The following is a 15,669-nucleotide window of genomic DNA, read 5'->3' as shown; positions in this document are numbered from 1 at the left end:
TGAACAGCACATCATTGAAGACGTAAGCATGCTAAGGCTTGGTTGCAATGTAAGTGCAGGCCGTTGGGGGAGACGGAAGGAGGGACAAGCGTGCTTCGGCATGGTTCAACGCAACTGTACATAGTGTAAGTACGCCCTAAATCAATGTTTTGCATCTAAACAGTTTGGTTTTGTGGCCAGTAGTATTTTGATAACAACAAGGCTTTATTCTGAAATAATAACCGACTGGATGTACATTATCCCTTAATTACTGATCATTTTGGCATAGTTTAACACTGGTACAAAAAAAGTTGATCATGAAATGACACTCACCTCAAAGATAAACATCTTCGTGAACTGTTGTGGAAAAATCCTTATTCTTAATTTATCCCATATCTAAAAAAACACACACAGAGAAAGTTGCATCATTATTTATACACTGTAAAAATTAAATTAAAAGTTAAAAAAGAAAAAATACAATATAGTACAACAGTCCTCAATATTGCTGTTTTCCAGCATGAATGCTCTCAAATCAAATACACTGAGAAGTACAACGACAGATATAAGAAAATACATCTGCCAATAAGGTCAGAAAAATAATCTTGGTTTCCTACTAAATAAGTTCTTTTTCTCTAGTATAAAATCTATTGTATATGTTGATCCCTTACAAATTTAAAAGACAAAAACACCAAGCAAGAGAATCATTCACACAGACTAAGATAAAAAATATATATTTAAATATACCAATAAAAATACATAGCATGTAATGTTAAAAAAAACAAATCAAACCTTTTCCTTTTCGTGCACTGTGCCAAGATTCCAGATGAGTTCGAAATAGATGAGACCCAGAGCATAGATGTCCACCTTTCTGTCATATGTTGTTTGATTCATCTAGATAATCAGATTACAACAAAGATGTACAAAACAGGGTTGGGTAACTTAGTGCTGAGCAAAACTGAATTACGATTAATGGCATGCAAAATATATATAATATAATATATATAATATAATATAAATAATATATATAATAATTATATTATAATATAATATAATATATTATAATATAAATTCATATATATATATATATATATATATATATATATATATATATATATATATATATATATATATATATATATATATATATATATATATATATATATATATATTTGAGTGTGTACTGTGCATATTATTATGTATATTTAAATACACACACACACACACATGTATATATTTGAGAAAATGTTTATTTACATATAGATATAAAATATATGTGTATATGACACAAATTATATATACATATAAATATCAAAGTAAATATCAAAGTAACAAAACTGTTTTGTTTAGTTTTGTTTCTGTGTATGTGTGTGTATGTGTCACATATACATAATAAATATATATAATACACACATATATACAGTATTTAAAAAAATATATTTATTTTTGATATAATTAATCGTGATTAAACCCAGCACTACCTAATTTAACCATAAAACATATATATTTTTGTATATTATAGTGACGCGTAGTAATTCTTGAAGCACTGACTCCAGCTGCAGTCCACTCTTTGTGAATCTCCGCCACATTATTGAATGACTTTAGTTTTACAATTCTCTCTAGGTTGAGGTTACCCCTATTGCTTGTACACTTCTTCTACCACATCCTTTCCTTCCCTTTGCCTCTCTATTAATGTGCTTGGACACAGAGCTCTGTGAAGAGCTAGCCTCATTTGCAATGACCTTTTGTGTCTTGCCCTCCTTATGCAAGGTGTCAATGGTCGTCTTTTGGACAACTGTCAAATAAGCCTTCTTCCCCATGGTTGTGCAGCCTACAGAATTAGACTAAGAGAGTATTTAAAGGCCTTTGCAAGTGTTTTGAGATAATTAGCTGATTAGAGTGTGGCTCCAGGTGTCTTCAATACTGAACCTGTATATATAGTTGTATCTCAATCAAATAATTAAAAATGTGTTATTAAATACTACAACAGTATGTTATTGTTAATAAAGCTATGTAAACACTATATAGAGTGTTCCAATTAAAATCATACTACAAAATATAAACTTTTTAATTGCAGAGGATCTTATTTTGCCTGATTCATTATTCTGTATGAGCATGAGGAAATATGGACTCTTACCAAAGCCAATATGACTTGTTAACAGTGTCTGGTGTAGATTAGAATGTAGATCTCCTGACTGACCTGTTCTGGGCTCATGTAAGTACGTGTTCCCGTCCTTTTAGTCCGTTCCAGCAGCTGCTCCTCATTTTCATTTTCTGCCGCAGTCACAAGGCCAAAGTCTCCAACCTTTACTCTTCCCTCACTGCTGAACATTATGTTTGGAGGCTGAAGCAAAAGTCATGAATTCAAATCAATGTATGTGTGTTTTAATAGACTACACAGAGCAGCATCATAACAGAAGCCAAGAATTTATTTAGTCTGATGAAACAGCACTCATATTGCAGTGTCATTTCAGTTTATTACACATAACTTAAATACTAAACTATTTAGCTTTATTTTCTTTGAATGCATGAATTAGTTTGGTTGTTACCAACATCTAAAGAACATTTCAAGTCAACAGCACCTTTAGAAATACGTTTTCTGAGACTTGTTCAATGCTTAATTTGCATAAATCACACATATTTATGTGCAGTATTAACATTGTTTAATTGTATAAATAATAATTTTAAACAATGTAAACAAACTGGTGACACTACAGCTGTTAAAAAGTTGATAAGTGCTTTTTTTCTATGGCGATTGGCCAGAAATGGTAAATTTGTGTATTTGTGTAACACTTTCAACTAGTTCGATTTACTAAAGGATAAATACTACATTTTTTAAAAAGCTATATTTGTTTTTTTGGTTGTAAGATTTCTTAAACAGCATTTTGGTGTATCTGTATGGTTGTTAATCCCATCCACATTAATGGGATGGCCATTGAGCCTGTCTCATCCTTCAAGTTCCTGGGGACCCACATCTCAAAGGACCTTTCCTGGACTACCAACACCTCCAGCCTGGTCAAGAAGGCTCACCAGCGCCTATTCTTCTTAAGGCAACTTAAGAAGAACCAGCTTTCATCAGCCGTCTTGGTGAACTTCTACCATTGCACAATAGAAAGCATCCTGACCAACTGCGTCACAGTCTGGTATGGAAGCTGCTCTGTTGCTGAGCGTAAGGCACTGCAGCGGGTGGTGAAAACTGCCCAACGCATCACAGGGACTACACTGCCAGCCATTGAGGACATCCAGAAGAAACACTGTCTGCGCCGAGCACGCAGTATTCTTAAGGACACCTCTCACCCTGCTCACAGACTGTTTTCTCTCCTGTTTTCCGGCAGGCGCTTCAGGCTACCCCCGGACAAAAACCAGCAGACTGAGGAACAGCTTTTTCCCCAGAGCTCTCTCCGCTTTGAACTCTGCCCCTCACTGACTCTTTTGCCCCCCTAATATACCCCCCACTCTCCTCTAACTTAAACTCCTCTCAATCACTGCACTATTTAACACTTGCACATTTAAAGTTTGCACATATTCATTGCACTGATTCACTTATTTGAACTGGACATACCCACTGCACATGGACATTTGTAATTATGTTTATCTATCTGCACACTTCTGCTATTAATAGCATCCTGTACATATATTCATTTCTTGTAAATCTGTTCATAGCTAATACAACCTGTATATAATGTTGATAGTACATCCATCTCTAAATATCACCATAGTTTTTCTATAACTGCACTTTATATCTTATACCTGTATCCTGCACTTGCTGCTATTGCACTGCTGGTTAGACCGAAACTGCATTTCGTTGCCTTGTACTTGTACACGTGTAATGACAATAAAGTTGAATCTAATCTAATCTAATCTAATCTAATCTAATCTAATCTAATCTTAAAGTGCTTCATGATTTATTGATTGATCGATTCTCACCTTCAGGTCTCTGTGGATCAATAACTTAGAGTGAATATACTCCACAGCCTTCAGCACCTGCCGGTAGATCTGAGCCGCTTCTGTTCTCCGCTCCGGGGAGTGTTTGTTTGAGGAGTTTCTTTCTTTAATCCAGGCTCGGAGTGTGTTTCCTTCACAAAACTCCATATGAATGTAGAGAAACTTTGTTCCCGGGCCGCTGCCAGAGCTATAGCCAGCAGACAAAGACTACATTAACACAGACACCAAAACAAAGACACTCTACGTATTATAGTTGGTTAAAGGCACATTTGATCAGATTATACAGTACATGGGTTCTCAGAAATGAATAAACTTGCAAAATGCACATACAATGGAGATCGAAATCGCAGCTAAATTTATAAAAACTTTCTTCAGAGTGTAGATCAGTGGTTTACAAGTCCTATATTTTGTGAAAAACAATATAAAAAAAAAGATTTTTGAAGGTTACAGCAGTCACAAATGTGTAGTAAGTGAAGAAGATTTTGCTTTGATTGACTTGAGCACATCTTATCCAGAGGTCATCACTAGTCTCTTACAGGATATAACTAGTCTCTGAGGGTGACACTAGCATTGAAGGCCGAATTCTGGAGGCAGAATTGAATTTGAACCGCAAATCAAGTGCTTTGCACACACCTTGCAACCTACGCTAGTTTGGGTGTTGCATCACTCATTTGCTTGGGCGAGTGTTCAGCAGCTGCTGCGTCCTACAGAGGCTACAACTGCAGCCACACACATTATGGTTCATAACAATGCCCATTACCAATTTTTACCCAATCTCATGTCTCGTCTCATGGAGTAAGCATCTCTAGTCACACCCCTAATATACATATATAGTGTGTTATGTGTGGTGAAAAGCTAGTCAACACAGTATTCATGTAGGCCCTGTGTTAGTTTGAGCAGGTGTCCTGTTTGGTGCATTACTCTGAGAAGCTCTCTGACGACTCGTGTTTGTACGCTGTGTCCTCTTCCCAAGATGAGAAGTAGCGGACGATGTTGGGGTTATTAAAATCAGCCAAAGCACCAACCTCACGACGAGCTTTTCTGGAAAAATAAAGCACACACACACTGTCACATTATGTAGACAATAAAAAAAGATATACTACATTTCTGAATCCATCACACTGCTGGTTTACATAACTGTTGTGCAGGTTGTGAATGTAAAATCATAGGTATCATGATGATGTTATTTTAGGGATATAGTACATCCAGGAGGTTCTTTAGAACAAGTTATAAACACAATAATGTGAAATGAAACTTTATAATCAGGAGACTGTATTAAACTTTCAAAGGTTAAGCCAAACTCTCACCTAAAACACCAGATAAAACATTAATTGTGCATTAAAGTTAACATTTCTATTTAGACTTATATTTACATTGTTTTTCTGTGTGAACGTGCTTGACAGACATTCATGACTGTTATACATTTGTGTCTTTAGCAGTGCCTCATTTTTAGACAGCTTGCCAATATATATGAATATAACACGAATATTTTTCATTCATTCATTCATTCATTTTCGGCTTAGTCCCTTTATTAATCTTGGGGTCACCACAGCGGAATGAACCGCCAACTTATCCAGCATATGTTTTAAGCAGCGGATGCCCTTCCAGCTGCAATCCATCACTGGGAAACATCCATACACTCATTCACACTCATTCACTACGGACAATTTAGCTTACCCAATTCACCTATAGCGCATGTTTTTTTTGTTTTTTTTGGACTGTGGGGGAAACCGGAGCACCCGGAGGAAGACTAAATAATATACAATGAAGATTATGCAGTGTTGATTATTCAACATCTGTACCCGAATAGTGAACACCTGAAAACTATAATTCACTTTTATCTTTATTATATTTTATTTATTTATGCTTTTAATTTATTTGTTATATATAATTCAACCCCCCCCCCCCCCCTCCAATCAATCCAAATAAACCTGATAAATCATTTGGTGAAATTGTATTCACATCGCAATATACATCACAGAAATACAAAATATGGTAATGTCAGATTTTTCCAATATCGCGCAGAGCTAATTCAAGTATAAGGATATTTGCTAAACTAATTTCAATGACTTTTCTAAAACTTTGTGGGTTTTTCTGGAAAATGCCATGTCAAAATTCCATGACTTTTGCAGGTTTTCCATGACTGTATGAACCCTGTTAAAAGACAAAGAAACTGGAATGACTTACTCTGTACTTTTCACTATCTTCACAGCATAATATTTGTCCTCAAGCTTTCGTCTTGCCTTGAAAACTCGACCAAAGCCACCTTTGCCGATCGGATTTATTGAGTCAAAGTCTTCTAAAAATCTACAAAGATGAATGTAAAAGCTTCTAAACCATGGATTTCCAATTAAAAAAAAATGTTGTTTATAGATATTCAGAAAGAACAATTTGCCTTGATTTAGTAGCACTGTTTGAAGATTGAGCTCCTGATGCCTTTGCTGGGTTTGGTACCTTCATGTCAGGACCAGCCTGGAAATATATTAGTATTAGTATTATATATTAATAATAAAAGAAAGCATAAATCATACTGTCACTGTTTCTTATGTTTGGAGAATGCTGGAGAGTTTGGAGAATTGGAAAACTACTTCATAAAAACATTCAGTTCATATTTTTAAAATTCAATGATAAATATGATATAACAATACCATGAAAAATATAAACAAAAATACCAAGAACACATATTTTATGCAGCAATTATGACTTTATCTTATGATGAACACATAATTTAGATTAGTCATAATTACAACTTAGCAAAACATGATTTTTGCTAAATAATTTTCCAATACCTCTTTACTCCTGTCCCGGCCGTTTGGTGACAGAAACCTTGGTGCTAATCTAAAAGAGAAAGTGTATAATCGTTCACATCAGTGTTGTTATTGTTAAAAATATAACTTCTGTTATTTAACTTCTGTAAGAGCTTACTTTATTTTTGGCTTAACATCCAGTGGGCCCACAGACTGCAACACATCAGTGAATTCATTAAAACACAAAATGTAATGCAGGTTTTAAGAGAATGAACAGACTCTAATATAGTTATGATTGCATTTAAACAATTTCTTAATAACACAAACACATGCAAACCATACAGGTCAGAGGATATCAAAATTATGCATCTTATGTATATGTGATCAACAGTAAAAATGACACATTTGACCTCTTCTCAACAGAGAAAACCACCAACAATCAAGAATGCATGATTACATGCGGTCATGGTTTTGCAGTGAAAAATAGTATTATAATGTGATTATAACGGAAGTCAATGAAGCAAAAACAGCCCTCAACATAATGAAAGAGCAGTCAAGTTGAACAATACATAAGGGTTAAAATGTAAACAAATAAAGAAGCCTTATCTAGGTTATTAGAACAACATAGACTTACAGGACTGGTGGCCATTGGAGAACTGGCAGCAGCAGAGTCTCTGAAGGAGATGAAATCACTTGTGCTGGAGGCGTTTGCTGAGCGCTGGACATCTTCAGATTTACTACAAAACACATCAACAGTATCTTATTTTAGATTAATATCATATCAGAGGAGATGGATTACTTATGAACTGTAATCTGATTATAAAGCACATGACGCAAAAGCATTAGATGCATGATCAATTCCACTTTTGCTATTTTAAGGAATAAAATGCGTTCTGCATGCGGAGCATGGTCTAACAGGGTTGTGCTTCTTCTCTTAATGAGTTCTGGGTGGGTTTTGAGTATAACGTGCCTTAAACCAATTAGAGTCAGTTGAGTCAGGCCATGGCACATTTGCTATTTACATGACGGACTTTGTAAGTGTAAAAACTGAACACTTCATTAGTGAAAAAACTGTTAAACAGAGCATCTGCAGCGCGAGGATAAAGAATGAGCCTCCTCCATTCAGCCTCTTTACTTTCTCTTTACTTTACTCCTTTACTTTGGTGGAGTAAGGAAACGGTGGAAACTCACTCCACTGAACACATCCATTAGCCCACATATTTAATTTCCTTTAAGTGAAAAGATTTGCTCAACTTTTTCTAAATTCAGTTCTAATCTCCAGCAAAGGAATAAATGAACAATAATAATGAAGTGTGGTCAAAACACTGAGTTATATCCAAACACACGTCCTGTTCTGATGCCCCATATGGTGATGCAGACGTCTCCAAAACCCCACAGGATGAGAAATCTACACTTGTGTTTATTAAAACAAATATAAATCTGCAGATAATCAATAATACTGCTAATAATAATAACATTATACAGATGCAGATTGTCTACAAAATGCCCTAACACGCTCTGCGCTGGACTTTAGAGCAGCTTTTAGTTGCTCAATGGCACGGTCTACTTCAGTTCCTCAAAATAGCAACACGCCAACAATGCGCCTTAACACACCTCTTTTTCAGACCAGCACACCCATGAGTCCACAAAGTGGCGAAAATAGATTTGCTATTTATCGTGTCACAAAATGTGAAAATTAGGGTTGCGCTGGTCTGAAAACAGCAACAAATTGCGTCATACAGTACACGTCTTGCACCAGGTGTATAATAGGGCCAGAATTAATAAAAACATTAAACAACAGCAACACTGCAAATGCATTAAACGAATGTATCGCAGCACCAGATTTATTATGAAAATAAAATATATTTATTAATACAAACTAAAAATTAGGGGAATTAACTCCCAGAGAACTAACTGTAATCATGTTTGTAATCAGTGTTTCTCAACCACGTTCCTGAAGAACCACCAACACTGCATGTTTTGGACATCTCCTTTGTCTGTTAGACCCATTACAGGTCTTTCAGTCTTTGCTAATGAGCTGATGATCTGAATCAGGTATGTTTGGTTGAGAAGACATGGAAATGTGCAGAGCTGGTGGTCCTCCAGGATCGTGGTTGAGAAACACTGATGTAATCCATAAAAAGTAGTCTGATTACTGAAGTATTTTAAAAACTAGTTTACTCCAAATACAAGTACTTGATTTTTGCAACTAACCATTATTAACCATCTATTGAATACCATGTGCCAAATGCACAAGGTGAATATAATATATTATGATATAAAGATGCATTATTATTGTTATAACTTACGATGTATCTTGGGATTGGGAGAATGTGCCATCTTCAGAACTCTGTTAATTAAAAGCATGCACATGTATTAATGAACATGATGTCATTAACATTTAGTGTAAAGCCTTTACAGTGTTTCGGAATGCTCCTACCGGTGTGGTCCAGCCAGACTGATCCCGAATTTCACTCCAAGCGTGTTGAGCTGCATTTTGTTTTGCTTCTTTAGCGCTTCTTCCTTGTGCATCAGGGTATTCCCTCCCATCCATCACAACTTTATAAACAAATCTGAAGAAATAAATGTCTGTTTTACAATCTCAGTATGAATCAATGTAAATCACAGCAAGATTAGAGGCATAAATTACTTATTAAATTACTAATAATTAAACTTAATTACATTACTCATTGTTTTTTATTTAAATTAAACAGGGCATTAAATGAGCAAATGTTTCAGGAGTCAAATTTCATTATACAGTTGAAGTCAAAGTTATTTGCCCTCCTGTAAATTTAGTTTTCTTTATCAAATATTTCCCAAATGATGTTTAACAGATTCAGGAATTTTTCACAGTATTTCCTATAATATTTTTTATTCTGGAGAAAGTCTCACTTGTCTCACTCAATATTATTAGCCCCCTTAAGCAATATTTGTATTAGTGTCATGATCACCAGTGGTCCAGGCTTGCAATTTGCTTATAAACACATGCACCTTCACCCGGACTACAATTCTGCCACTTTATGAACTACATGTCCCGTCATGCACCTCACACACACCTGTTCTGGAATCATCGTAAATTACACACACGCACACAGCTGGGAGCTGATCTAACATGGACTATAAAGACTGCTTACATTGACACACATATTGCTGAGTCTTGTTGGTTTATACCTGTAACATTACAAAGTTCTCCTAGTTCAGTCTTTCAGTGTTTGACTCTTACCTTGTTCCCTTGTTTACGTTGTCTGCCGCCTGTATCAACCATTTGCCTGACTATGCTTCTGAATTTCCCTGTACGTACCTGTTTGCTCCTGTGTTTGACCATTGCCTGTCTGACATTTCTGAATAAAGCTGCACAAGGATCCTCTCTCTGTTGTTACCCAACTCTTACAATTGGATTGTCTACAGAACAAACCACTGTTATACAATGACTTGCTTAATCTCCCTAATTTTACCCTAATTAACCTAGTTAAGCCTTTAAATGTCACTTTAAGCTGAATACTAGTATCTTGAAGAATATCTAGTCTAATATTATGTGCTGTCATCATGACAAAGATAAAAGAGATGAGTTATTAGAAATGAGTTATTAAAACTATTATGATTACAAATGTGTTGAAAACAAATCTTTCTGTAACACAGGAATTGGTTAAAAAATATACTAATAATTCAGTATTTAACTGTATGTGTGTGAGACTTACATTGGGTTGTGAGGAGGACCTCTTCTATCCACTAACTTGAAGTCATATACACGTTTTTTCTTCTGGCAGTAGTTATTGAGATATGCGATGTAGTTGTTGTCTGGCGTGGTGCTTCGAGAATCATCTGCAACACTCGAATGGCGGTCCAGGCTAGCACAAAAGACAAAATGTCAAAATAAACTAAAACAACATGTGCAAAATAGAGTAAAATAATCTGTTAAATACATACCATATATATATGTAATATGTATACAAAAAAAAACTATTGTTGACAAATATGTCACAAAACCAAAAAGATTTCTTCATCATATTTATGTATATACGCGTGGGTTTCCTCCGGGTGCTCCGGTTTCCCCCACAGCCCAAAGACATGTGGTACAGGTGAATTGGGTAGGCTAAATTGTCCGTAGTGTTTGAGTGTGAATGAGTGTAAATAAAGTTATTGGTTCAATCCACTGTGGCGACCCCAGATTAATAAAGGGACTAAGCCGAAAACAAAATGAATGAATGATTATTGCAAGTTTTTGATTGTAATGGGAAAATGAAATTATCCTGTAAATAAATTGTTGCTGTAAATTCTACACACACAAAATCTAAATTTAATATATTATTATACATATATTATTACATATTTTAAAAATAATTGATTAATATTATTCATAACATACATTGCTATTATTATTATTATTATTATTATTATTATTATTATTATTAAAAGTTTAACTAATTAATTTAGTAAATATTTACATTTTAAAATACAACAGATTACTTCCAGATTAATTATTTAGATTTACATTTATTTAGTTGCTTTTTATCAGTTATTAATTTTGCTATTTTCAACACATAATGTAATGTTGTTAAACATTTTGTTCATGTCACTCATGTTATTAAATAATATTAAATATTACATTTATTAAATGTATTAAATGACCTTACCTATAAGATGTAGTTTCTGACCTCTGAGCTCTATTGCTGTTCTCATCCAAGACCTTAAAAGCAAAAAACACAGCTTTAAGAGTTTTTACATATTTGTATTTATTTTTTTATTTGCATTTGTAACTGCTGTGTTACCTCTGTATTTTGTGTTTTGTTGAGCTCTTCATAAACACGAAGAGCCGCTGCCTCTTTGGCTTCCTTCTTATTTTTCCCATAACCTTCAGGAAACTCTTTATCATCGCAAACATACTTACACACATAAGTAAACCTGAGAAGCAGAGAATTTGCATTAATAAAGAGCATTTCTGCCTTAACCATGATTAGGGGTGTGTGTAAATATCTTGAATACTGACCGAGTGAGGTTTCCGGTATCCATCTTAGTCGACTCGCAGGCCTTGAACAATAACCTGCTCTTCTGCGAATGCTCATTGAGCCAGCACGTATAATTCGGATGAGATGTAAATTTATTAATGGAAATGTTTTCAACCGCTGAGGGTGTCTGCAAAGACATATGCATTCATTATAGTGCTGGACAATGATTAATCATGATTAATTAAATCAAAAATAAAAGATTGTTTTGACATAATATACAGTTGAAGTCAGAATTATGAGTCCCCCGTATATATTTTTCCCCCAATTTCTGTTCAACGGAGAGATTTGTTCAACACATTTCTAATCATAATAGTTTTAATAACTCATTTCTAATAACTGATTTCTTTGTCATAATGACAGCGCATAATATTTGACTAGATATTCTTCAAGTATTCAGCTTAAAGTGACATTTAAAGGCTTAACTAGGTTAATTAGGGTAAAGTTAGGGTAATTAGGCAAGTCATTGTATAACAGTGGTTTGTTCTGGAGACAATCCAAAACTAATATTGCTTAAGGGGGCTAATAATATTGACCTTAAAATGGGTTTTAAAAAATTAAAAACTGATTTTATTCTAGCCAAAATAAAACAAATAAGACTTTCTCCAGAAGAAACAACATTATAGGAAATACTGTGAAACTTGTTTTGCTCCATTGAATATCACTTGAGAAATATTTGAAAAACCAAAAATATTTTACAAGATGGCTAATAATTTTGACTTCAATTTGGCTTCAATAACTTTGACTTCAATTTTGTATGTGTGTGTGTGTGTGTGTATTACATATATTTCTATTATTAAGTATACGTGATTTAAAGGGTTAACAAATATTCATAACATTGCGATTTAGGAGTGTTAGTAGAAACCTCAGCTTTATATTGCATGTCATTCATATTTGTTAACTCTTTGCAAACATGATTTATCATTAACAAAGCATTAGTCAAGGGAATTAGAAACTTTATAGTAAAGTTTACACTACTTCAACATTATCGAATGTGCTACTAACATTTGTTCATGTTAACTGATGTGTTAACTAATGTATTATCAGTTTAATATAGGTTTAGTTAATATTAGCAAAGATTAAGTAATGCTTAACAGATGTATTGTTTACTATTAACTAATGCATTAACTAATACACCCTTCTTGTAAAGTGTTGTTTACCTATTCATGTTTGTTAACTCTTTACTAACATGATTTATAATTAACAATGCATTAGTCAAGGGAATTAGGAACTTATTGTAAAGTTTACACTACTCCAACCTTATCAAATGTGTTACTAACATTTATTCATGTAAACTAATGTGTTAACTAATGTATTAACACATGAATATAGGATTATTTAACATTAACAAAGATGAAGTAATGCTTAACAGATGTGTTGTTTACTATTACCTTGTGTTAACTTACTGTAAAGTGTTTTTTTATAGTTAACCTATTCATGTTTGTTAACTCTTTACTAACATGATTTATAATTAACAAAGCATTAGTCAAGGGAATTAATAACCCTATTGTAAAGTTTACACTACTCCAACCTTATCTAATGTATTACTAGTTGTTTATGTTAACTAATGCATTAACTAATGTATAACCACATTAATATTGGATTAGTTAACATTAACGAAGATTAAGTAATGCTTAACAGATGTGTTGTTTACTATTAACTCATGTTAACTAATGCATTAACTAATACACCCTTATTGTAAAGTGTTTTGTTTACCTATTTATGTTTGCATTATTTATGAAAATTTGGAACCTTATTGTAAAGTTTACACAACTCCAACATTATCTAATGTGTTACTAACATATGTGTTAACACAATATAAATTCAGCTAACATTCACAAAGATTAAGAAATGCTTAACAGATGTGTTGTTCACTATAAACTCACATTAACTAATGCATTAACCAATACACCCTTACTGTAAAGTGGTTTTAGTTAACCTATTCATATTTGTTAACTATTTACTAACATGTTTATCTAATGCTCTTTATTATCAAAGCATTAGATAATGAAATTAGGAACCTTATTGTAAATATTTTACACTACTCAAACATTATCTAATGTGTTTAATATAGGTTAATATAGGTTAATATAGGTTTAGTAAACATTAGCAAATATTAAGTAATGCTAAACAGATGTGCTGTTTACTATTAACTCATGTAAACTAATACGTTACCTAATACAACTCCAACATTATCTAATGTGTTACTAACATGTGTTCATGTTAACTAATGTATTAACACATTTATATAGGTTTATTTAACATTATCAAAGATTAAATAATGCTCAACAGATGTGTTGTTCACTATTAACTCATGTTAACTAATGCGTTACCTAATACACACTTATTGTAAAGTGTTTACCTATTCATGTTTGTTAACTCTTTACTAACACGATTTATAATTAACAAAGCATCCGTTATTAAAATTAGGAACCATATTGTAAAGTTTACACTACACCAACATTATCTAATGTGTTACTAGCATGTGTTCGTGTTAACTAATGTGTTAACTAATGTATTAACACATTAATATAGGTTTATTTAACATTAGCAAAGATTAAGAAATGCCTAACGGATGTGTTGTTTACTTTTAACTCATGTTAACTAATACACCTTATTGTAAAGTGTTTTTTGTAGTTTACCTATTCGTGTTTGTTAACTCTTTACTAACATGATTTATAATTAACAAAGCGTTAGTCAAGTTTACACTACTCCAACATTATCTAATGTGTTACTAGCATGTGTTCGTGTTAACTAATGTATTAACACATTATTATAGATTTAGTAAACATTAACAAAGATTAAGAAATGCTTAACAGATGTGTTGATTACTATTAACTCATGTTAACTAATGTATTAACTAATACACACTTATTGTAAAGTGTTTACCTAGTCATGTTTGTTAACTCTTTACTGGCATTTTTTTAATTAACAAACGATTAATTAATTGAATTAGGAAACTTATTGTAAATATTACACTACTCCAACATTATTTAATGCTTTACTAACATTTATTAGTGTTAATTAATACATTAACACATTAATATAGGTTTAGTTAACATTAACAAAGATTAAGTAATACTTAACAAATGTGTTGTTTACTATTAACTTGTGTTGTTTACTACTATTACTATTAACTAATGCATTAACTAATGCACCCTTATTGTAAAGTGTTTTTTCTATATATTGTTTACCTACCGGCTCATCACTGTGAGTGCTCTTCAAGCCTTCCAGGGCGTTTTTAGCAGCATTTTGCTTTGCCTCCTTCTTGGTTTTACCAGTACCATCAGGAAATTTCTGTCCATTCACAATAGCTCTCATAGTGAACCTAAAAACACAGATTTCATTAAAACATGCAGTTTTTGACCTCATTAAGGACACATAAACAACACACGAGCTGTTCCTTCCTCAGCAGACTTGTATACAGCCGAATGAATGGAATATAATAGATTATAACACTTTATTTAATACCTTTTATTGTGGCTTGGTCCATCAGTGGGTCCCTCCTCAAAATCAACAGTGCATTGGGTTTTCTGCTGGTATTCATTCAGCAGAGAAGTATAATTCCCTGACAGAGACTCCATTGCGAATGTCGAATAAAAAGAAGCAGACTTTACTGAGTGTTTAATGTTATCTGAGTCACCTCGTGAAAGTCACATATTTCCTAGAAAAGAAAACACTCCCTTTACACCTTTACACGGTACTACTCACGTCAGTTTACAATGACATCCAATTTACTTTCATTTCTTCAATAAGTTTCGATTTCCGCAATTGCGTCATCGACAAACAATAGATTGACCAATCAAAGACGACGCGTGTTCATCGGCCACGCCCATCTGATAAAAAAAGATCGTCAGGAGGTGAAGCAGACATGTATATTAATTGGAGACAATTCTGTAATAAATGAAGGGGTGCACAAGTTGTACAAATGCACAATAATGCATTTGTAGTTATAATGGTTTAGATTGATTTGTTTTTGTTAATATTAACATTCAGTT

General features: G+C 33.4%; 1 protein-coding gene across 1 annotated transcript in view; it reads right to left on the bottom strand.

Annotated features, from left to right (window-relative positions):
• The window catches only part of LOC130240005 (uncharacterized), a 41,906-nt gene extending 26,593 nt beyond the window's left edge, over nucleotides 1-15,313 (bottom strand). The window contains exons 1-18 of the mRNA XM_056471421.1: nucleotides 15,143-15,313; nucleotides 14,870-14,999; nucleotides 11,656-11,801; nucleotides 11,438-11,570; nucleotides 11,303-11,355; nucleotides 10,367-10,516; nucleotides 9,109-9,241; nucleotides 8,978-9,018; nucleotides 7,303-7,405; nucleotides 6,847-6,881; nucleotides 6,711-6,759; nucleotides 6,317-6,393; nucleotides 6,109-6,228; nucleotides 4,843-4,962; nucleotides 3,904-4,108; nucleotides 2,177-2,320; nucleotides 769-870; nucleotides 313-375 (exon numbers count right to left, since the gene is read on the bottom strand). Coding sequence (XP_056327396.1) covers nucleotides 313-375; nucleotides 769-870; nucleotides 2,177-2,320; nucleotides 3,904-4,108; nucleotides 4,843-4,962; nucleotides 6,109-6,228; nucleotides 6,317-6,393; nucleotides 6,711-6,759; nucleotides 6,847-6,881; nucleotides 7,303-7,405; nucleotides 8,978-9,018; nucleotides 9,109-9,241; nucleotides 10,367-10,516; nucleotides 11,303-11,355; nucleotides 11,438-11,570; nucleotides 11,656-11,801; nucleotides 14,870-14,999; nucleotides 15,143-15,255 — 1,917 coding nt within the window. The 5' untranslated portion in view covers nucleotides 15,256-15,313. The remainder of the gene's footprint in view (nucleotides 1-312; nucleotides 376-768; nucleotides 871-2,176; nucleotides 2,321-3,903; nucleotides 4,109-4,842; nucleotides 4,963-6,108; nucleotides 6,229-6,316; nucleotides 6,394-6,710; nucleotides 6,760-6,846; nucleotides 6,882-7,302; nucleotides 7,406-8,977; nucleotides 9,019-9,108; nucleotides 9,242-10,366; nucleotides 10,517-11,302; nucleotides 11,356-11,437; nucleotides 11,571-11,655; nucleotides 11,802-14,869; nucleotides 15,000-15,142) is intronic.
• Between the last annotated feature and the right edge of the window lie 356 nt (nucleotides 15,314-15,669).

This window comes from Danio aesculapii, chromosome 13 (genome assembly GCF_903798145.1).
Source record: "Danio aesculapii chromosome 13, fDanAes4.1, whole genome shotgun sequence".
NCBI lineage: Eukaryota > Metazoa > Chordata > Actinopteri > Cypriniformes > Danionidae > Danio > Danio aesculapii.
Note: the sequence above shows the minus strand (reverse complement) of the source record. Positions and strands in the feature narration are given on the sequence as shown.